Source organism: Xenopus tropicalis, chromosome 8, assembly GCF_000004195.4.
Source record: "Xenopus tropicalis strain Nigerian chromosome 8, UCB_Xtro_10.0, whole genome shotgun sequence".
Lineage (NCBI taxonomy): Eukaryota > Metazoa > Chordata > Amphibia > Anura > Pipidae > Xenopus > Xenopus tropicalis.
Window position 1 is genome coordinate 144,982,938 of NC_030684.2, and position 23,732 is coordinate 145,006,669.

The following is a 23,732-nucleotide window of genomic DNA, read 5'->3' on the forward strand; positions in this document are numbered from 1 at the left end:
GAGGGAGTAGCGCAATGCTCGCTTGGCTCCAATACCGGCAATTGCTGCGCCAGTTTCGCACCTGGGTGCAGATCGGCAGGTGGCGCAACACTATTCTCACTATAAAGCAGCGAGAGCGCATGTTACTCCGAGTGGCCAGCAGGTGGAGCTCTCTCACTTCCCTATTTACGCTACTGGGTGCAGTCCGGCCTTTGCCCAGCAGATGGCGCAACACAATTCTCAATATAAAGCGGTAAGAGTGTTTGTTACTCCGAGTGGCCAGCAGGTGGGGCTCTCTCACTTCCCTATTTACGCTACTGGGTGCAGTCCGGCCTTTGCCCAGCAGATGGCGCAACACAATTCTCAATATAAAGCGGTAAGAGTGTATGTTACTCCGAGTGGCCAGCAGGTGGAGCTCTCTCACTTCCCATTCTCCAGGTAAAGCCTCACCTGCAGGAACCGCCCAGGGAAAAGGCGATCACTGGGAGCAACTGAGACTGCACCGGGGGAGGCTGAGACTGCCCTGAGAGTGGGGAGAGACCCAATATACTGGGGTTCGGACTGAGACTGCCCCCCCCCCCCACACACACGCACACACAAGGAAGGGGAGATTGAGACTTCAGGATTAATTGCCCCACTGGGGGAGAAACTAAAACTTCCTGGGTGGGAGAGAGAGACACCCTGCCTGGAATGTGAGTGAGACACTCAGCCTGGGAAGAGCAACAGTCTGAGACTCCGGGGAGGAGACAGGAGACATCCACAATGGTGAGTGACCCCCCTGCCATCATTCCTGCTCCCCCCCAAATAACTGTACCCCCCAGAAATATCTTTATAATTCCTACACCCCCATAACTTTTTCCCCAATTACTGCCCCCCCTAATAACTGTACCCCCCTAATAACTGTACCCCCCTAATAACATGCCCCCCCAAACTAACTCCACCTCCCATACCTGCACCCCAGATGCCTAATCACTAGTAGAACATGGGGGGCAGGAGGGGGCTGGAGTTGCTGTGGGTGAGTTTTGCAGTGGCCCCTGGAAGTTTGGCCCCTGGGGATTGGGCCCCTGGAAGTTTGGCCCCTGGGGATTGGGCCCCTGGAAGTTTGGCCCCTGGGGATTGGGCCCCTGGAAGTTTGGCCCCTGGGGATTGGGCCCCTGGAAGTTTGGCCCCTGGGGATTGGGCCCCGGGAAGTTTGGCCCCTGGGGATTGGGCCCCGGGAAGTTTGGCCCCGGGAAGTTTGGCCCCTGGGGATTGGGCCCCGGGAAGTTTGGCCCCTGGGAATAGCAGAGTGGGCGGCTCTGCGCAGTTTCCCAGTGTCCCAGAAAGTGATTCCCAGTCTGAGCTTGGACTTTGCCCTCTAGTTACTGGGAGGGGGGTATTAATCTGCCCAAACTCCGCCCACTGTGCCCGGGGTATCAGTTTGTATTGGGCTCGGCCTGTGGGCTTACACTTCCCACGGGGTTATGGGCAGGGGGTACAGGGATGGGAGTATCTAGCCCAGCTGGCACTGTAGGGGGGGCACTCACAGTACGGGGGGCACTCAGAGTATGGGGGGGGCACTCAGAGTATGGGGGGGCACTCACAGTAGGGGGGGCACTCAGAGTATGGGGGGGCACTCAGAGAATGGGGGGGCACTCACAGTAGGGGGGGCACTCAGAGTATGGGGGGGCACTCACAGTAGGGGGGGCACTCAGAGTAGTGGGGGGGCACTCACAGTAGGGGGGGCACTCAGAGTAGGGGGGAGCACTCAGAGTAGGGGGGGCACTCACAGTAGGGTGGGCACTCAGAGTAGGGGGGAGCACTCAGAGTAGGGGGGAGCACTCAGAGTAGGGGGGGGCACTCAGAGTAGGGGGGGCACTCACAGTAGGGGGGGGCACTCAGAGTATGGGGGGGGCACTCAGAGTAGGGGGGGGCACTCAGAGTATGGGGGGGGCACTCAGAGTAGGGGGGGCACTCAGAGTAGGGTGGGCACTCAGAGTAGGGGGGGGCACTCAGAGTATGGGGGGGGCACTCAGAGTAGGGGGGAGCACTCAGAGTAGGGGGGGGCACTCAGAGTAGGGGGGGGCACTCAGAGTAGGGGGGGCACTCACAGTAGGGGGGGGCACTCAGAGTATGGGGGGGGGCACTCAGAGTATGGGGGGGGCACTCAGAGTAGGGGGGGGCACTCAGAGTATGGGGGGGGGCACTCAGAGTATGGGGGGGGCACTCAGAGTATGGGGGGGGGCACTCAGAGTATGGGGGGGGCACTCAGAGTATGGGGGGGGGCACTCAGAGTAGGGGGGGGCACCTGTGGGGCAGGGAATTCCCCGTGCCAGTGCTGAGGTGCCAGTTTCCCCGGGACTCCCCTTGGCATCGGATCTGCAGCTTTGGCCTCAGTTCTGCGTTTCTGCTCAGAACCCGGACCTTGTGGTTCCGCTGTGGCCCAATATGGCAGCCGTGCCCACAGAACCCACGGGATATTGTAACGTCTGTGTGTGGCACTGTATCCATGGGCACCGCAGGCTTCCTGCTCAGCAGAGAGTGTAGAGCAGCACAACAGGAAGTGCCAAGTGCAGGTCATTGGGGGAGAAGACCCAGTTCTTGGGGTGCAGGTTGTTGGGGGAGGAGACAGTTCTTGGGGTGCAGGTTGTTGGGGGAGAAGACCCAGTTCTTGGGGTGCAGGTTGTTGGGGGAGGAGACAGTTCTTGGGGTGCAGGTTGTTGGGGGAGAAGACCCAGTTCTTGGGGTGCAGGTTGTTGGGGGGAGACAGTTCTTTGGGTGCAGGTTGTTGGGGGGAGACAGTTCTTTGGGTGCAGGTTGTTGGGGGGATGACAGTTCTTGGGGTGCAGGTTGTTGGGGGGAGACAGTTCTTGGGGTGCAGGTTGTTGGGGGGAGACAGTTCTTGGGGTGCAGGTTGTTGGGGGGAGACAGTTCTTGGGGTGCAGGTTGTTGGGGGATGACAGTTCTTGGGGTGCAGGTTGTTGGGGGGATGACAGTTCTTTGGGTGCAGGTTGTTGGGGGGAGACAGTTTCTTTGGGTGCAGGTTGTTGGGGGGAGACAGTTCTTTGGGTGCAGGTTGTTGGGGGGAGACAGTTCTTTGGGTGCAGGTTGTTGGGGGGATGACAGTTCTTGGGGTGCAGGTTGTTGGGGGAGAAGACCCAGTTCTTGGGGTGCAGGTTGTTGGGGGGATGACAGTTCTTGGGGTGCAGGTCATTGGGGGAGAAGACCCAGTTCTTGGGGTGCAGGTTGTTGGGGGAGAAGACCCAGTTCTTGGGGTGCAGGTTGTTGGGGGGATGACAGTTCTTGGGGTGCAGGTTTGTTGGGGGGAGACAGTTCTTGGGGTGCAGGTTGTTGGGGGGATGACAGTTCTTGGGGTGCAGGTTGTTGGGGGAGAAGACCCAGTTCTTGGGGTGCAGGTTGTTGGGGGGATGACAGTTCTTGGGGTGCAGGTCATTGGGGGAGAAGACCCAGTTCTCGGGGTGCAGGTTGTTGGGGGGAGACAGTTCTTTGGGTGCAGGTTGTTGGGGGGAGACAGTTCTTGGGGTGCAGGTTGTTGGGGGGATGACAGTTCTTGGGGTGCAGGTTGTTGGGGGGATGACAGTTCTTGGGGTGCAGGTTGTTGGGGGAGAAGACCCAGTTCTTGGGGTGCAGTTTTTTTGGGTGGGGGTACAGTTTGCGTTTGTCCCATTCACTTCCTGTGCTGCAGAGGAAGTGGTTCCTGTAGAGGGGCCAGGGAAATGCAGCAGGAAATTGCCGGTGCAACAGGAAACTGTTCCCTCTCAGCCGGAGCCGCTGGGATTGGGGGAGCATTCGGCACATTCCTGCCCGGCTCTGCTCAGACCTGCACCCTTAATGGTGGGAGTGGGGGAGGGAAGGGGTGGGGCCTAATCACATTCCTCAGGTGTGTTCCTGCCGTTAACCCTATCACTGCCACCTTACCTGGAAGGGTTTTATATGGTTATAAAGGCCCAGTGCGGGGCAATATATTGGGGGCAATTGTCTGGCAGGGGATCATGGGATACAGCACCCACATTGGGGGGGGGGGGGGAGCAGTAGGTGAATGGCAGACACACCTCCCACAATGCCAGGCAGCCAGTAAATGTGCCATGTGACATTCCAGCAGGGATGGGGTTAATGCGGGGTGTTGATTGGCTCTGACCTCTCCCTTTCCTCCATTGCCCAGAGGCGCCACTTGGCCTTTACGGTATGTGGGTTGGGGGGTGGGAGCGTCACTCCCTGTGGCCTTTGTGTTGCGCCCAATAGGTTCAACCCCTCCAAATGCCCCCAGGGATTCATTCCATTATTTTTCTGGAGCCTGGGGGAAGTGTTTGTGTGCTGCACCCCTCACTTCCTGCTCTGGGGATCTGCTGGGTGTAACAGCACAGGAAGTGAGGGGTGCAAGAGAATATGTGTCTCCCCTAGAGGGCAAATCCCAGCATGCTCGGCGGCACTGAGACTCCCATGTTCCCCCTGTGCAGGGCAGTAAGGAGCGATACCATTGGCAGACGCAGAATGTGCGCCAGAGCGGGGTGGACGACATGGTTCTGCTCTCCAAGATCACCGAGGAGGCCATCATGGAGAACCTGAAGAAGCGCTACATGGACGACTACATCTTCGTATCCTGCCCCCCCCTTAACTGTCGGGGCAATAAGTAACTGGGGCAGGCAGGGGGCACAGGGGCAGGTATCGCTATTAATGGGGGGCAGGCAGGGGGCACAGGGGCAGGTATCGCTATTAATGGGGGGCAGGCAGGGGGCACAGGGGCAGGTATCGCTATTAATGGGGGGCAGGCAGGGGGTACAGGGGCAGGTATCGCTATTAATGGGGGGCAGGGGGCACAGGGGCAGGTATCGCTATTAATGGGGGGCAGGCAGGGGGCACAGGGGCAGGTATCGCTATTAATGGGGGGCAGGCAGCGGGCACAGGGGCAGGTATCGCTATTAATGGGGGGCAGGCAGGGGGCACAGGGGCAGGTATCGCTATTAATGGGGGGCAGGCAGGGGGCACAGGGGCAGGTATCGCTATTAATGGGGGGCAGGCAGGGGGCACAGGGGCAGGTATCGCTATTAATGGGGGGGCAGGCAGGGGGCACAGGGGCAGGTATCGCTATTAATGGGGGGCAGGCAGGGGGCACAGGGGCAGGTATCGCTATTAATGGGGGCCAGGCAGGGGGTACAGGGGCAGGTATCGCTATTAATGGGGGGCAGGCAGGGGGTACAGGGGCAGGTATCGCTATTAATGGGGGGCAGGGGGCACAGGGGCAGGTATCGCTATTAATGGGGGGCAGGCAGGGGGCACAGGGGCAGGTATCGCTATTAATGGGGGGCAGGCAGGGGGCACAGGGGCAGGTATCGCTATTAATGGGGGCAGGCAGGGGGCACAGGGGCAGGTATCGCTATTAATGGGGGGCAGGCAGGGGGCACAGGGGCAGGTATCGCTATTAATGGGGGGCAGGCAGGGGGCACAGGGGCAGGTATCGCTATTAATGGGGGGCAGGCAGCGGGCACAGGGGCAGGTATCGCTATTAATGGGGGGCAGGCAGGGGGCACAGGGGCAGGTATCGCTATTAATGGGGGCCAGGCAGGGGGCATAGGGGCAGGTATCGCTATTAATGGGGGGCAGGCAGGGGGCACAGGGGCAGGTATCGCTATTAATGGGGGGCAGGCAGCGGGCACAGGGGCAGGTATCGCTATTAATGGGGGGCAGGCAGGGGGCACAGGGGCAGGTATCGCTATTAATGGGGGCCAGGCAGGGGGCACAGGGGCAGGTATCGCAATTAATGGGGGGCAGGCAGGGGGCACAGGGGCAGGTATCGCAATTAATGGGGGGCAGGCAGGGGGCACAGGGGCAGGTATCGCTATTAATGGGGGGCAGGCAGGGGGCACAGGGGCAGGTATCGCTATTAATGGGGGCAGGCAGGGGGCACAGGGGCAGGTATCGCTATTAATGGGGGGGCAGGCAGCGGGCACAGGGGCAGGTATCGCTATTAATGGGGGGCAGGCAGGGGGTACAGGGGCAGGTATCGCTATTAATGGGGGGCAGGCAGGGGGCACAGGGGCAGGTATCGCTATTAATGGGGGGCAGGCAGGGGGCACAGGGGCAGGTATCGCTATTAATGGGGGGCAGGCAGGGGGCACAGGGGCAGGTATCGCTATTAATGGGGGCAGGCAGGGGGCACAGGGGCAGGTATCGCTATTAATGGGGGGCAGGCAGGGGGCACAGGGGCAGGTATCGCTATTAATGGGGGGCAGGCAGCGGGCACAGGGGCAGGTATCGCTATTAATGGGGGGCAGGCAGGGGGTACAGGGGCAGGTATCGCTATTAATGGGGGGCAGGCAGGGGGTACAGGGGCAGGTATCGCTATTAATGGGGGCAGGCAGGGGGCACAGGGGCAGGTATCGCTATTAATGGGGGGGCAGGCAGCGGGCACAGGGGCAGGTATCGCTATTAATGGGGGGAAGGCAGCGGGTACAGGGGCAGGTATCGCTATTAATGGGGGGCAGGCAGGGGGCACAGGGGCAGGTATCGCTATTAATGGGGGCCAGGCAGGGGGCATAGGGGCAGGTATCGCTATTAATGGGGGGCAGGCAGGGGGCATAGGGGCAGGTATCGCTATTAATGGGGGGCAGGCAGCGGGTACAGGGGCAGGTATCGCTATTAATGGGGGGCAGGCAGCGGGTACAGGGGCAGGTATCGCTATTAATGGGGGCCAGGCAGGGGGCATAGGGGCAGGTATCGCTATTAATGGGGGGCAGGCAGGGGGCATAGGGGCAGGTATCGCTATTAATGGGGGGCAGGCAGCGGGTACAGGGGCAGGTATCGCTATTAATGGGGGGCAGGCAGGGGGCACAGGGGCAGGTATCGCTATTAATGGGGGCCAGGCAGGGGGCATAGGGGCAGGTATCGCTATTAATGGGGGGCAGGCAGGGGGCATAGGGGCAGGTATCGCTATTAATGGGGGGCAGGCAGGGGGCACAGGGGCAGGTATGATTTGTATAATAATAATTTTATTGGCCAAATAGGGTTAATATCTTTATGCCGTGGGGTATACAGCGCTTGGGCCACAGAGCTAGCACTTTATTCCCCAAATATGTGTTACAATTGCTGAAATTGCCCAGGGAAGGGGAAAATTTACCCCAGCACTATTTATTAACCCTTTAACCTCCGTGCCAGACATATATTGGCCCCGTGCTGATCTCTGTTAACCCTTTCAAGCAGCTGCCGTACTTCACCGACCGAGAGATCGAGATGTACCAGGGAGCGGTGAGTGATTTATGTGCCGATTGCCCCGGGGGTGGGACGGGAGACACAGCGCCCCCTAGCTGTAGGTGGATCACTGCCCAAGGGCCACACCCTTCCTGTGACCGCCCATTGGCTGCCTCCCTAGTGACCTCACCTCAGTGGGACGTCTATAATGTTATATATTCTATACCTATATGATAACTCTATTAACTCCCATGGGGCCACACTGCCCCCCAGTGGCCAGATGTGGAAGTACAACGAACATTCTATGGAAGAATTTGCCCCTGTGATTTTTAGAGACTAATATTTCTCTGTATTCGGTCCCCCCCCCCCCCACACAGGCCCAATACGAGAACCCGCCCCACATTTACGCGTTGGCCGATACCATGTACCGTAACATGCTGATAGATGGAGAGAACCAGTGCGTGATCATCAGGTGAGCGTTCCTAGCCAATCCAGTGGGGAATTAGAGGAGTGGGCTGAGGAGCTTGCACTCCGTAGGGCCCCGGGGGGGGTCTCTGCTCTGTGTAACAACGCTCTGTGCCTCTTGCAGTGGGGAAAGTGGCGCCGGGAAGACGGTGGCGGCCAAATACATCATGGGCTACGTCTCCAAGGTTTCCGGCGGGGGCCCCAAAGTGCAGGTAATTGGGGGGGCTGGGGGTATGAATAGGGACCCCCTTGGTGTTAGTTAATATTCTACTCAGCCCCCATTCCTCTCGCCCCCCGGCAGCACGTAAAGGATATAATCCTGAAGTCCAACCCCCTGCTGGAGGCATTCGGCAACGCCAAGACCGTCAGGAACAACAACTCCAGCAGATTTGTAAGTACCGGCCCCCCAGCAACACACACGGGGGGCTCAGTGGGGCAGCAGGAGCCACCCCCCAGGGCAGGGGGGACACTGGGAGTAGGAGGGAGAGTTGCGGTTGGGCAGGGGGGGCACTGGGAGTAGGGGGGAGAGTTGCGGTTGGGCAGGGGGGGCACTGGGAGTAGGGAGGAGAGTTGCGGTTGGGCAGGGGGGGCACTGGGAGTAGGGGGGAGAGTTGCGGTTGGGCAGGGGGGACACTGGGAGTAGGAGGGAGAGTTGCGGTTGGGCAGGGGGGGCACTGGGAGTAGGGGGGAGAGTTGCGGTTGGGCAGGGGGGGCACTGGGAGTAGGGAGGAGAGTTGCGGTTGGGCAGGGGGGGCACTGGGAGTAGGGGGGAGAGTTGCGGTTGGGCAGGGGGGGCACTGGGAGTAGGGGGGAGAGTTGCGGTTGGGTAGGGGGGGCACTGGGAGTAGGAGGGAGAGTTGCGGTTGGGTAGGGGGGGCACTGGGAGTAGGGGGGAGAGTTGCGGTTGGGCAGGGGGGGCACTGGGAGTAGGGGGGAGAGTTGCGGTTGGGCAGGGGGGGCACTGGGAGTAGGAGGGAGAGTTGCGGTTGGGCAGGGGGGACACTGGGAGTAGGGGGGAGAGTTGCGGTTGGGCAGGGGGGGACACTGGGAGTAGGAGGGAGAGTTGCGGTTGGGCAGGGGGGACACTGGGAGTAGGGGGAAGAGTTGCGGTTGGTCAGGCTGGGCAGGGGGGCACTGGGAGTAGGGGGGAGAATTGCGGTTGGGCAGGGGGGACACTGGGAGTAGGGGGAAGAGTTGCGGTTGGGCAGGGGGGGCACTGGGAGTAGGGGGGAGAGTTGCGGTTGGTCAGGCTGGGCAGGGGGGGCACTGGGAGTAGGGGGGAGAGTTGCGGTTGGGCAGGGGGGACACTGGGAGTAGGAGGGAGAGTTGCGGTTGGTCAGGCTGGGCAGGGGGGGGCACTGGGTGTAGGGGGGAGAGTTGCGGTTGGGCAGGCTGGGCAGGGGGGGCACTGGGAGTAGGGGGGAGAGTTGCGGTTGGGCAGGGGGGGGGGACACGGCTGGTACTGGGCCTGTGGCAGTTTATTCCCATGTACTGACCAGTGTTCTGCCCCCACCGCAGGGCAAATACTTTGAGATCCAGTTCAGTCGGGGGGGGGAGCCGGACGGGGGCAAAATCTCCAACTTCCTCCTGGAAAAATCCCGCGTCGTCAGTCAGAACTCGGGAGAGAGGAGCTTCCATATATTCTACCAGGTGAGCATCGAGGGGTTAATTCACTGGATTTCCCAGAATCCCCGGGTGCTGGAGCCACATTTCCCATCATGCCCCCCCATACACTGAGATTGTGACCAATCAGGAGCCAGTTGGTGCCGTGGGGTGCAGGTCCCATCAGACATAATGGGGGGAGTAATGTGGCCCCTGGGTGGCCCCTGGGTAACGGTCCCTGCGTTGCAGCTCCTGGAGGGGGCATCGGCCGAGGATAAGGAGAATCTGGGCGTCACCTCCCCCGATTACTATTTCTATCTCAACCAATCGGCCGTCTATCACGTGGATGATGTCAGCGACAAAAAGGAGTTTGCAGAGACCATGGTGAGTGGCTGCTGGGAATGCTGGGAGTTGTAGTTCTAGCGCATCCCCTAATGGGAATGCTGGGAGTTGTAGTTCTAGCGCATCCCCTAATGGGAATGCTGGGAGTTGTAGTTCTAGCGCATCCCCTAATGGGAATGCTGGGAGTTGTAGTTCTAGCGCATCCCCTAATGGGAATGCTGGGAGTTGTAGTTCTAGCGCATCCCCTAATGGGAATGCTGGGAGTTGTAGTTCTAGCGCATCCCATAAGGTGCCCTCTCTCCCCCCCCCAGCTCGCCATGGATGTGGTGGGACTGGGCCCTGACACCCAGACGTCGGTGCTACAGATTGTGGCGGGAATCCTCCATCTTGGGAACGTCGCCTTCACTGAGAGCGGGAACCATGCCGTGGTGGAAAGCCAGGACTGTAAGTGGCACCAACTGTAGGGCATGGGGGGCGCCGACTGTAGGGCATGGGGGGCGCCGACTGTAGGGCATGGGGGGCGCCGACTGTAGGGCATGGGGGGCGCCGACTGTAGGGCATGGGCTGTACCAACTGTAGGGGAAGAGGCAGAGCTAATTGTAGGGAACTGAGTGCGCCATCTGCAGGGGTAGAGGGGGGGCACAGGGGCAGGAATGGGTTGTGCCACTGTAGGGGTAGAGGGGGGGCACAGGGGCAGGAATGGGTTGTGCCACTGTAGGGGTAGAGGGGGGGCACAGGTGGCAGGAATGGATTGTGCCACTGTAGGGGTAGAGGGGGGGAACAGGGGCAGGAATGGGTTGTGCCATTGTAGGGGTAGAGGGGGGGAACAGGGGCAGGAATGGGTTGTGCCATTGTAGGGGTAGAGGGGGGGCACAGGGGCAGGAATGGGTTGTGCCACTGTAGGGGTAGAGGGGGGGCACAGGGGCAGGAATGGATTGTGCCACTGTAGGGGTAGAGGGGGGGAACAGGGGCAGGAATGGGTTGTGCCATTGTAGGGGTAGAGGGGGGGAACAGGGGCAGGAATGGGTTGTGCCATTGTAGGGGTAGAGGGGGGGAACAGGGGCAGGAATGGGTTGTGCCATTGTAGGGGTAGAGGGGGGGCACAGGGGCAGGAATGGGTTGTGCCACTGTAGGGGTAGAGGGGGGGCACAGGGGCAGGAATGGATTGTGCCACTGTAGGGGTAGAGGGGGGAACAGGGGCAGGAATGGGTTTGTGCCATTGTAGGGGTAGAGGGGGGGAACAGGGGCAGGAATGGGTTGTGCCATTGTAGGGGTAGAGGGGGGAACAGGGGCAGGAATGGGTTGTGCCATTGTAGGGGTAGAGGGGGGGCACAGGGGCAGGAATGGGTTGTGCCACTGTAGGGGTAGAGGGGGGGCACAGGGGCAGGAATGGGTTGTGCCACTGTAGGGGTAGAGGGGGGGCACAGGGGCAGGAATGGGTTGTGCCACTGTAGGGGTAGAGGGGGGGCACAGGGGCAGGAATGGGTTGTGCCATTGTAGGTGTAGAGGGGGGGCACAGGGGCAGGAATGGGTTGTGCCACTGTAGGGGTAGAGGGGGGGCACAGGGGCAGGAATGGGTTGTGCCACTGTAGGGGTAGAGGGGGGGCACAGGGGCAGGAATGGGTTGTGCCATTGTAGGTGTAGAGGGGGGCACAGGGGCAGGAATGGGTTGTGCCACTGTAGGGGTAGAGGGGGGGCACAGGGGCAGGAATGGGTTGTGCCACTGTAGGGGTAGAGGGGGGGCACAGGGGCAGGAATGGGTTGTGCCATTGTAGGTGTAGAGGGGGGGCACAGGGGCAGGAATGGGTTGTGCCACTGTAGGGGTAGAGGGGGGGCACAGGGGCAGGAATGGGTTGTGCCACTGTAGGGGTAGAGGGGGGCACAGGGGCAGGAATGGGTTGTGCCACTGTAGGGGTAGAGGGGGGCACAGGGGCAGGAATGGGTTGTGCCACTGTAGGGGTAGAGGGGGGGCACAGGGGCAGGAATGGGTTGTGCCACTGTAGGGGTAGAGGGGGGGCACAGGGGCAGGAATGGGCTGTGCCACTGTAGGGGTAGAGGGGGGGCACAGGGGCAGGAATGGGTTGTGCCACTGTAGGGGTAGAGGGGGGGCACAGGGGCAGGAATGGGCTGCACCAACTGTAGGGGTAGAGGAGAGGCTGCTGGGGAATATGGGGCACTGTAGGTCACTGTTCCTTGCCCCCCCCAGTCCTGGCATTCCCTGCCTACCTCCTTGGCATAGACCAGGCCAGGCTGCAGGACAAACTGACCAGCAGGAAGATGGACAGTAAATGGGGCGGGAAGTCGGAAGTGATTGACGTGACGCTGAACGCTGAGCAGGCCTGTTTCACCCGCGACGCCCTCGCCAAGGCCCTGTATACCCGCCTCTTCGACTTCCTGGTGGAGGTAAAATCTGCCCTTGTGCCTCCAGAGAGCTCTCATCTACCCCCCTGATGTCTACCTGCCCCAGCTCTCTTCATTTGCCCCACTTGTGTGTCTCCCCTGATCTCTACCTGCCCCAGCTCTCTTCATTTGCCCCACTTGTGTGTCTCCCCTGATCTCTACCTGCCCCAGCTCTCTTCATTTGCCCCCCTGTACCTCTCCCCTGATCTCTACCTGCCCCAGCTCTCTTCATTTGCCCCACTTGTGTGTCTCCCCTGATCTCTACCTGCCCCAGCTCTCTTCATTTGCCCCCCTGTACCTCTCCCCTGATCTCTACCTGCCCCAGCTCTCTTCATTTGCCCCCCTGTACCTCTCCCCTGATCTCTACCTGCCCCAGCTCTCTTCATTTGCCCCCCTGTACCTCTCCCCTGATCTCTACCTGCCCCAGCTCTCTTTATTTGCCCCCGTGTGTCTGTGCCGTAGGCCATCAATAAAGCAATGAGGAAGGACACGGAAGAGTATAACATTGGGGTGCTGGATATATACGGCTTCGAGATATTCCAGGTAGGAATCTGGGCGTATTATGGGGCAACGTGGTGGGGAAAGGGTATGGGTGGGGGGGCATGGAGTGTCGGGGGGGCATGGGAGAGCCCAGGGGGGGGCATGGAGTGTCGGGGGGGGTATGGGAGAGCCAAGGGGTGGGGGGGCAGGGAGTGTCGGGGGGGCATGGGAGAGCCAAGGGGGGGGGGCATGGAGTGTCGGGGGGCATGGGAGAGCCAAGGGGTGGGGGGGCATGGAGTGTCGGGGGGCATGGGAGAGCCAAGGGGTGGGGGGGCATGGAGTGTCGGGGGGGCATGGGAGAGCCAAGGGGGGGGCATGGAGTGTCGGGGGGGCATGGGAGAGCCAAGGGGGGGGGCATGGAGTGTCGGGGGGCATGGGAAGCCAAGGGGTGGGGGGGGCATGGAGTGTCGGGGGGGCATGGGAGAGCCAAGGGGTGGGGGGGCATGGAGTGTCGGGGGGGCATGGGAGAGCCAAAGGGGGGGGCATGGAGTGTCGGGGGGCATGGGAGAGCCAGGGGTGGGGGGGCAGGGAGTGTCGGGGGGCATGGGAGAGCCCAGGGGGGGGCATGGAGTGTCGGGGGTATGGGAGAGCCAAGGGGGTGGGGGGGCAGGGAGTGTCGGGGGCATGGGAGAGCCAAGGGGGGGGCATGGAGTGTCGGGGGGCATGGGAGAGCCAAGGGGTGGGGGGCATGGAGTGTCGGGGGGGCATGGGAGAGCCAAGGGGTGGGGGGGCATGGAGTGTCGGGGGGCATGGGAGAGCCAAGGGGTGGGGGGGCATGGAGTGTCGGGGGGCATGGGAGAGCCAAGGGGGGGCATGGAGTGTCGGGGGGGCATGGGAGAGCCAAGGGGGGGCATGGAGTGTCGGGGGGGGCATGGGAGAGCCAAGGGGGGGGGCATGGAGTGTCGGGGGGGCATGGGAGAGCCAAGGGGTGGGGGGGCAGTGAGTGTCGGGGGGGCATGGAGAGCCAAGGGGGGGGCATGGGAGAGCCAAGGGGTGGGGGGCATGGAGTGTCGGGGGGGCATGGGAGAGCCAAGGGGTGGGGGGGCATGGAGTGTCGGGGGGGCATGGGAGAGCCAAGGGGTGGGGGGGGCATGGAGTGTCGGGGGGGTATGGGAGAGCCAAGGGGTGGGGGGGCAGGGAGTGTCGGGGGGGGGGGACATGGGAGAGCCAAGGGGTGGGGGGGGCATGGGATGTGTCGGGGGGGCATGGGAGAGCCAAGGGGGGGCATGGAGTGTCGAGGGTGCAGGGAGTGTCGGGGGGGGGACATGGGAGAGCCAAGGGGAGGGGGGGCATGGAGTGTCAGGGGGGGCATGGGAGAGCCAAGGGGGGGGCATGGAGTGTCGGGGGTGCAGGGAGTGTCGGGGGGGTATGGGAGAGCCAAAGGGGGGGGGGGGGACATTTTATGGGGCTGAAACTTTCCTCTGAATTCCCAGAAAAACGGCTTTGAGCAATTCTGCATCAACTTTGTGAATGAGAAACTGCAGCAAATCTTCATTGAACTGACGCTGAAGGCAGAGCAGGTGGGCGGCCCCTCCCGGGGCAGGAAATGGGTCGGTCCATTCCGGGATGGGGGGCAGTAGATCTGTTATTCACATTGGGTCTGTCCATTGGGGGCGCCAGTGAGTCCAGTCTGTGGGAGGAGTTTAGGTTCTGACCCAATCGTCTGTTCCCGCAGGAGGAATACGTGCAGGAAGGGATCCACTGGAACCCCATCGAGTATTTCAACAACAAAGTGGTGTGTGACCTGATAGAGAGCAAAGTGGTGAGTCTGGGGGGGGGGGGCGCTGGGTGGTACCCGGGGGGGGGTCTGGATATTGGCCCCACCCACTCCACATGTAACCAATGGCGCCCCAGTGTAGTCACGAGACTTCCTATTTGTGCCCCCAGAGCCCCCCGGGGGTAATGAGCATCCTGGACGACGTGTGTGCCACCATGCATGCCAAGGGGGAGGGCGCCGACCAGACCCTCCTACAGAAACTGCAGTCGGCCATTGGCAGCCACGAGCACTTCAACAGCTGGAACAGGGGCTTCATCATCCACCATTACGCCGGGAAGGTGGGGCCGGGGGGGCGGGATGGTGGGAACGGGGGGCTGGGGGGTAGGAATGGGGGGCCAGGATGGTGGGAACGGGGGGCTGGGAAGGTAGGGCCGGGGGCCAGGATGGTGGGAACGGGGTGCTGGGAAGGTAGGGCCGGGGGGCCGGGATGGTGGGAACGGGGGGGCTGGGATGGTGGAATGGGGTGCTGGGAAGGTAGGAGTGGGGGGGCGAGATGGGGGGCTGGGGGTAGGAATGGGGGGCTGGGAAGGTGGGGCCAGGGGGGCGGGATGGTGGGAACGGGGGGCTGGGAAGGTGGGGCCGGGGGGGCGGGATGGTGGGAACGGGGGGCTGGGATGGTGGGAATGGGGTGCTGGGAAGGTAGGGCCGGGATGGTGGGAACGGGGGGCTGGGAAGGTAGGAGTGGGGGGGCGAGATGGGGGAATGGGGGGCTGGGGGGTAGGAATGGGGGGCCGGGAAGGTAGGACCGGGGGGCCAGGATGGTGGGAACGGGGGGCTGGGAAGGTAGGAGTGGGGGGGCGAGATGGGGGGCTGGGAAGGTAGGACCGGGGGGCCGGGATGGTGGGAACGGGGGGCTGGGAAGGTAGGAGTGGGGGGGGCTGGGGGTGGGAACGGGGGGTTGGGAAGGTAGGAAGGGGGGCTGGGCGTTACCAAGTGCTGGAATGGGGTGAGTGATGCAGAAGAATGGGGGGAACATTAGGAGGGAGTAGGGGAGTCTGTAGGGTGCAGATGCAGAAGGAAAGAGGGGGGTTGTTGTGAGGCAGGAGGGGGGTCCCTCAGTAGGTTATTGGGGGGGCTGTGGGCAGGAGGGGGGTCCCTCAGTAGGTTATTGGGGGGGCTGTGGGCAGGAGGGGGGTCCCTCAGTAGGTTATTGGGGGGGCTGTGGGCAGGAGGGGGGTCCCTCAGTAGGTTATTGGGGGGCTGTGGGCAGGAGGGGGGTCCCTCAGTAGGTTATTGGGGGGCTGTGGGCAGGAGGGGGTCCCTCAGTAGGTTATTGGGGGGCTGTGGGCAGGAGGTGGTCCCTCAGTAGGTTATTGGGGGGCTGTGGGCAGGAGGGGGTCCCTCAGTAGGTTATTGGGGGGCTGTGGGCAGGAGGGGGGTCCCTCAGTAGGTTATTGGGGGGCTGTGGGCAGGAGGTTGTCCCTCAGTAGGTTATTGGGGGGCTGTGGGCAGGAGGGGGTCCCTCAGTAGGTTATTGGGGGGCTGTGGGGAGACATTATTCCGGGCGCTGAGTTTGGCCTCTGTCCCTTCCAGGTGTCGTATGATGTGAGTGGGTTCTGTGAGCGGAACCGGGATGTTCTGTTTGTTGATCTGATTGAGCTGATGCAGAGCAGTGAGATGTAAGTTCCCCTCGGCCCAAACATGGCTCCCCCACAACCGGGGTGATTTATCTGACCCCCCAAGTCTCTTGTCTTGTGTTCTCCCCATTGGGGGCCCCTGTGAGCCTCTAACTTGTTTCCCACAGACCTTTCATCAGGGAACGATTCCCAGAAAACCTCAACGCTGAGAAGAAGGGGCGTCCGAGTACGGCCGGGAGCAAAATCAAGGCAAGTGGGGCAACTACAGGGGGTAACTGGCTCGTGTTTGGGCCAGGGATTGGGACTTGAGCAAGATCAAGGCAAGTGGGGCAACTACTGGGGGTAACTGGCTCATGTGTTGGGCCAGGGATTGGGTATTGGGGTACATGACCCACGTATGCAGGGCCGGCTGTGCTGGGTCCAGTGCTTGGGTATTGGGGTATAGGGGTGCAGGGCCGCTTGTGTTGGGTATTGGGGTACAGGGGAGGACTGCTGATATGTTGGGGTTGAACAGGAGATATGTTGGGTCCAGTGCTTGGGTATTGGGGTACAGGGGAGGGAAGGAGGGCTGATATGTTGGGTACAGTCCTTGGGTGTTGGGTTTCAGGGTTGCTATGTTGTGTCTGTGGCTTGGGTATTGGGGTACAGGGGAGGGGAGGAGGGCTGATATGTTGGGGAAGAACAGGAGATATGTTTGGTCCAGTGCTTGGGTATTGGGGTATAGGGGTGCATGGCTGGTTGTGTTGGGTCCAGTGCTTGGGTATAGGGGTGCAGGGCCGGTTGTGTTGGGTATTGGGGTACAGGGGAGGAGGGCTGATATGTTGGGGAAGAACAGGGGATATGTTGGGTCCAGTGCTTGGGTATTGGGGTACAGGGGAGGGGAGGAGGGCTGATATGTTGGGGAAGAACAGGGGATATGTTGGGTCCAGTGCTTGGGTATTGGGGTACAGGGGAGGGGAGGAGGGCTGATATGTTGGATCCACATCATATGTTTTGGTACACAGGGATGATAAGTTGATCTTGAGCTTTTAAATTGGGTTTCAGGGTTGGTATGTTGGGTCTATGGCTTGGGTATTGGGGTAGCGGTCTGATATGTTGGATCAAGTTATATCCTGATCTTTATAGGGGTACAGCACTTGGGTATTGGGGTACATATCTCAGCTCATGAGTGTGTGTATTGGGCCCTGTATGGATATTGGGGAGGAGGGATGAATGTTGGGTCAACATCTTGTGTTTGGTACAGAGGGATAATATGTTCCAGATATGATCCAGAACTTTTGTTTTAGGGTGCAGGGCTGATATGTTGGGTCCAGCGCTTGGGTATTGGGGTCCAGGACTGAAATGTTGAGTCTGTAACTTGGATATTGGGTTATATGGCTGATATGTTCCTTGTAGGGCTAGTGTAATGAGAGTATGGCAATGATGGGTTAGATCAGGGCTTGCATGTTGGGGTACAGGGTTTATATGTTGGGTTTAGGGCTTGAGCTTTGGACTGATATGTTCAGTCCGGAACTTTTGTGGGGTACTGGGCTTGTATATTGGGGCCCACTTGCCCTGTCATTGTTTGGAGTAGAACTCTCTTGTGTTATGGCAATGGTGGGAGTTCCAGTTGGACAGGGCCTGAACCCCAACTCTAATCCAAATCCATTATCTCCCCAGAAACAAGCCAACGATTTGGTACAGACCCTGATGAAGTGCACCCCGCATTACATTCGATGCATAAAACCCAATGAGACCAAGAAACCACGGGACTGGGAGGACAGCAGGTACCTGGGGGGGTGATATTTATTACATGGGGGGGGGTTTTCTCTTTGGGGTCACTGTGGGATTCTCCCTTCTCTCATTATCAGAGTGAAACACCAGGTGGAATATTTGGGGCTCCGAGAGAACATCCGGGTGCGCCGTGCCGGCTACGCCTACCGTAGAGTGTTCCAGAAGTTCCTGCACAGGTACCGGGAGGGGCGTGTCTGCACACCTGGGCGTGTCTTCCTTCCTTGTATTTACTATGGCATCTCCGGCAGGTACGCCATCTTGACCCGGGAGACGTGGCCCCAATGGCGCGGCGATGAGAAGAAAGGCGTGATGCATCTGCTGCGCTCGGTCAATATGGACTCGGATCAGTACCAGCTGGGCAGGACCAAAGTATTTATTAAAGCCCCGGAGTCGGTGAGGAGCTTGGGGGAGGGGGGGGTGATGGGTGGGAGGTGCGGGCAGCGGGCGAGTAGAACTGACCCTTGTTGCCCCATTGTAGCTCTTCTTACTGGAGGAGATGCGAGAGCGCAAGTACGATAATTACGCCCGCGTCATCCAGAAAGCCTGGCGCAAACACACGGCGGTGCGCAAATACATCCGAATGCGCGAGGAAGGTGAGTCCCGCCCCCTGGGCGCGTATCCTGGGCACTGGGGGGAAGGGTGGGGGCAAATACATCCGAATGCGCGAGGAAGGTGAGTCCCGCCCCCTGGGCACGTATCATGGGCACTGGGGGGAAGGCCGGGGGCAAATACACGTATCCTGGGCACTGGGGGGGAAGGCCGGGGGCAAATACACGTATCCTGGGCACTGGGGGGAAGGCCGGGGGCAAATACACGTATCCTGGGCACTGGGGGGAAGGCCGGGGGCAAATACATCCGAATGCGCGAGGAAGATGAGTCCCGCCCCCTGGGCATGTATCCTAGGCACTGGGGGGAAGGGCGGGGGCAAATACATCCGAATGCGTGAGGAAGATGAGTCCCGCCCCCTGGGCACGTATCCTGGTCACTGGTGGGAAGGCCGGGGGCAAATACACGTATCCTGGGCACTGGTGGGAAGGCCGGGGGCAAATACACGTATCCTGGGCACTGGGGGGAAGGCCGGGGGCAAATACATCCGAATGCGTGAGGAAGGTGAGTCCCGCCCCCTGGGCACGTATCCTGGTCACTGGTGGGAAGGCCGGGGGCAAATACACGTATCCTGGGCACTGGTGGGAAGGCCGGGGGCAAATACACATATCCTGGGCACTGGGGGGAAGGCCGGGGGCAAATACACGTATCCTGGGCACTGGTGGGAAGGCCGGGGGCAAATACATCCGAATGCGTGAGGAAGGTGAGTCCCGCCCCCTGGGCATGTATCCTGGGCACTGATGGGATGGCTGGGGGCAAATACATGTATCCTGGGCACTGGGGGGAAGGCCGGGGCAAATACATGTATCCTGGGCACTGGGGGGAAGGCCGGGGGCAAATACATCCGAATGCGCGAGGAAGGTGAGTCCCACCCCCTGGGCACGTATCCTGGGCGCTGGGGGGGGAAGGCTGGGGGCAAATACATCCGAATGCGCGAGGAAGGTGAGTCCCGCCCCCTGGGCACTAGGGGGAAGGCCGGGGGCAAATACATGTATCCTGGGCACTGGGGGGAAGGCCGGGGGCAAGTACACATATTCTGGGCACTGGGGGGAAGGCCGGGGGCAAATACATCCGAATGCGCGAGGAAGGTGAGTCCTGCCCCCTGGGCACGTATCCTGGGCACTGGGGGGAAGGCCGGGGGCAAATACATGTATCCTGGGCACTGGGGGGAAGGCCGGGGGCAAATACACGTATCCTGGGCACTGGTGGGAAGGTCGGGGGCAAATACACGTATCCTGGGCACTGGTGGGAAGGCCGGGGGCAAATACACGTATCCTGGGCACTGGTGGGAAGGCCGGGGGCAAGTACACGTATCCTGAGCACTGGTGGGAAGGCCGGGGGCAAATACACGTATCCTGGGCACTGGTGGGAAGGCCGGGGGCAAATACACATATCCTGGGCACTGGTGGGAAGGCCGGGGGCAAGTACACGTATCCTGAGCACTGGTGGGAAGGCCGGGGGCAAATACACGTATCCTGGGCACTGGTGGGAAGGCCGGGGGCAAATACACGTATCCTGGGCACTGGTGGGAAGGCCGGGGGCAAATACACGTATCCTGGGCACTGGTGGGAAGGCCAGGGGCAAATACATCCGAATGCGCGAGGAAGGTGAGTCCCACCCCCTGGGCACCGATGGGATGGCTGGGGCAATTGTGTGTCCATCCGTACCCCCCTATAGAGCAGATAAGAATTCTCCCTTCCGCTGCCCCATTTCCAGCCTCCAGTATCGTCCTGAACCAGAAGGAACGGCGCCGGAACAGCATCAACCGCAACTTCGTGGGCGATTACATTGGCATGGACGGGCGCCCCGAGCTGCGCCAGTTTGTGGGGCGCAGGGAGAGGATCGACTTTGCCGACGTTGTTACCAAATACGACCGCAGATTCAAGGTGAGAGGGGGAACCCTATCTTGGCTAAAGTGCCATGTCTGGCTAGTACCGGTAGAACTTGGGTCACACAGGGCCCATAAAGGAAGGGATAAAGCTGGTTCTAGATCTGGCTGAACCATATTGGTTCCCCTAGGGGTTCTCCCTCTAGTGCAGGTCTCTCTACTGGGCCTTGTTGACTCCAGGTTTCTAAGAGACATCCACCTGGGTCAGAAGATGGAGGCCAAAGAGGAAGAAACGCCCCTTTCCAATTACAGTGTGACAGGAAGTGGTCACTAGCTTTATCCAATTACAGTGTGACAGGAAGTGGTCACTAGCTTTATCCACTATCCAAACTCTCTATGGGTGGAGTCTTCTCATTGAGAGGTAGTCATCTGATTGAGTTGAGTCCATCTCTAGAGCCTTCTGTGGTGCCTTCATAGTGAGGGGCCATCTCCTCGTTGTGGGTAAGTATGGGTCCTACAGAGATATGGAGACCCACAGTACCGGGATGGCCACCACGCCGCGTTCTTATGAAGCCCAATTCTTCTTTTATATCAGACGCTGAAACGTGACTTGGTCCTGACACCAAAGTTCCTGTATCTGATTGGTCGCGAGAAGGTAAAACAGGGACCAGACAAGGGTCAGATTAAGGAGGTTCTGAAGAGGAAGATTGAGCTGGAGAACATTCAGTCGGTGTCGCTGAGGTGAGTGGGCCCTAACGGCCCCGTATGAGAGTGCATGTAACATAAAAGCCCCACAGAGGAGTCTAACGGCCGCTGTTGCCCCTTCCCAGCAAATTGCAGGACGACTTCATCATCCTCCACGAGGGGGCGTACGACAGCGCGCTGGAGGGGGTATTTAAGACGGAGTTTCTCAGCCTTTTGTACAAACGCTACGAGGAGAAGACGCATCGGAAACTGCCCATCAAATTCGGCCTCCAGTAAGGACTGGGACTGTATGGGGGGGGGGGGCCCGGTGCTAGTAACAGACTAGCCAGACTGCCCATCTGCCCCCTGACATGTCCCTGTTGCCCCCCTCAGGCTGGAGTTCAAGGTGAAGAAGGAAGGGTGGGCACCATGGGGGGCGGCAGGAACCCGACAGATCCAGTTCCAGACTGGAATAGGGGACATGGCGCTGACCAAGGCCAATGGGAAGGTTCTGATTGTCACCATTGGGCCGGGATTGCCCCCCAACTCACGTGAGTACCTGAACTGCCCCATATTGCCTAGTTACCCTCTCACCTCCTCCCTCTCTCTGCCCCATACCCCATATTGCCTAATTACCCCTCCCACACCCCGACACCCTCTCACCCCTCCCTCTCTCTGCCCCATACCCCATATTGCCTTATTACCCCTCCCGCACCCCGACACCCTCTCACCCCTCCCTCTTTCTCTCAGGGCCCACCCGTAAGGATAACCGGAAGAGCCAGTACATGGGCAGCGCGCCGGCCGGTGAGTATGAGCCTGAGTGGCAGCCAACGCCGGGCACCCTGTTCTGCCAAAGAGGAACCCAAACCTGAGGAACATGCCAGAACCTTTATCCAAATCATTAGAGTATTGCGCCTCCTTCAGCCAGACCCTTGTTAAAGGGGAAGTTCAGATAAAGTGCATATAGTACCAACTGTAACAGTTGCTATGGGACAGACGTTAGTAACGCTCAGGAGCATGTAGGGACTGAAGGGGCTGCTGGGAAGTGGACCAACTAATGTATCAACTGTAAGTTGCTATGGGACAGGCGTTAGTAACGCTCAGGGAGCATGATCAGTAGGGGCTGAAGGGGCTGCTGGGAAATGGACCAACTCGTGTACCAACTGTAACAGTTGCTATGGGACAGGCGTTAGTAACGCTCAGGGAGCATGATCAGTAGGGGCTGAAGGGGCTGCTGGGAAATGGACCAACTCGTGTACCAACTGTAACAGTTGCTATGGGACAGGCGTTAGTAACGCTCAGGGAGCATGCTCAGTAGGGGCTGCCTTTGAGGAATAACAGATGACATAATCTGACCTGCACCTTTATGTTACCCTCTTGCACCCAGGAAACCAGAGGGCCAATGGGGGCAATAAGAAGAGCTCGCGCCCCCCCATGTTGCAGAGAATGTCATTCACATCCAGGCAGAGTGTGGAGCAACCAACCTTACCCAGACAAGGGGCAAGCCCTCGAGCCAAGGCTCCGCCCACACAGGCCAACCTGGACTTCATGAATGTTCCGGATCAGGGCGCCGCGGGGTAAGTAGTGAGACCCTGGGGTGTCTGTAACTGGGGGGGAGGAGGGCAGTAGGGTGTTGGAGTAGGGTGTTAGAAATCACACACCCTACTCTAACACTTGGGTTCTTCTCTCTCCCAGAATCCACAGGAGGCGTTCCAAGGAGGTCAAGCCCATCCCCGGTGGTGGAAGGTCCAAGCCCGCCCCCGCCCCCAAGCCCCAGCCCTCCCTGCCCCGCTGCCGGGCACTCTATGCCTACGATGCCCAGGACACCGACGAGCTGAGCTTCAACGCCAACGACGAGCTGGAGATCGTCAGGGAAGGTGAGATCCAAGGGGCCTACATTTCCCAGCATCCTCTCCTGGCCTGCTTGGGTTGATCTTTATTCATGGGGCTTATAAAGGGGCTTCTGGTTGTAATGGGGGTAATAACCTGCTGTCTCCTCCCCAGATCCCTCAGGTTGGTGGCAGGGGCGGATCCGGGGCAGAGAGGGGCTGTTTCCGGGCAATTATGTGGAGAAGCTCTAACAGCACCCCCCCAGGCTTCTGATCCTCGACTTGGGGGGTCTCCCTGTCCGGCTGATCCAGAACCTCCCCAGAGGTACCGCCGACTCCGCAAAGTGGCGCCGCCGCCGCGCCCGGATTTGTGTACAGAAACCGAGCGACTTTTTAATGTGTTTTTAGCTTTTTTTAAAACAAATTTTGCTATTTTTTTAATACATAAGGGGCCCCGTGTAACTGTGGGGCAGGAGCAGGGGCTGTAGGGGCAGGAGCAGGGGCTGTAGGGGCAGATGCACTAAGCCGCCAATTGCACGTAACCCACAAACATTTCATGGACTTGGGACACAAAGCGTTAAAGTTCTAATATTTACCCCTCATTTTATCTGCCCCCCCCCTATCATTATTGCCCCTACAGCGACCATGATCCTTCCCATCTCTAACTCACCAAATAAACCAAATTGTACCCTGCAAAGTGTTTTATTATAACAAGGATATCGGCAGTGCAACTCCCAGCGACCGGCCAATCAGACCCAGTCAGTTGGGGGGGGAGGCGGAGCTTAATCGGGGCAAATAAGTCATTGTATCTTGCACTGACAGAGGAAAGAGAGTAAATATTTGCCAAGATGATTGGTAGTGGGTAGTGGGCTCCTCGGATGTTACATTTCTCTGGTGCTGAAACATGTCATTGATGATGTCATTGGCTGACCATGGGAGCATGATGTCATCACAGTGGGTGGAAACCAATGGCTACGGCTTTTTCAGCGGGTAGAATTTTCAGATGCGGGTCATTTCTATATTTCTTATATTTTACTACAGTGCTCAAAAATTGGTTCCGCGCAGGGTTCTAGCTTGTTGCAGCTCCTTGAGCTTCTGTTTAGTCCTTCTGCCTGAAGGGGCAAGTTGTAGCCCCTAATATGTTG

The 23,732-nt window shown here is 59.7% G+C and overlaps 1 protein-coding gene across 1 annotated transcript; it reads left to right on the forward strand.

Moving 5' to 3' along the window:
• The first annotated feature begins 408 nt into the window (after positions 1–408).
• myo1e.2 (myosin IE, gene 2) lies at positions 409–23,280 on the forward strand. Its single transcript, NM_001011082.1, is given in 28 exon segments — positions 409–744; positions 4,437–4,574; positions 7,132–7,221; positions 7,542–7,636; positions 7,754–7,841; positions 7,931–8,020; positions 9,148–9,279; positions 9,481–9,615; positions 9,885–10,017; positions 11,780–11,976; positions 12,436–12,516; positions 13,947–14,033; positions 14,189–14,275; positions 14,401–14,568; positions 15,824–15,909; positions 16,035–16,116; positions 17,527–17,633; positions 17,718–17,816; positions 17,889–18,033; positions 18,119–18,233; positions 19,963–20,132; positions 20,670–20,815; positions 20,905–21,051; positions 21,152–21,309; positions 21,509–21,562; positions 22,146–22,335; positions 22,454–22,635; positions 22,763–23,280. Coding segments are annotated over 28 exon segments (3,282 nt in total). The 5' UTR covers positions 409–741; the 3' UTR covers positions 22,840–23,280.
• The last annotated feature ends 452 nt before the right edge of the window (positions 23,281–23,732 follow it).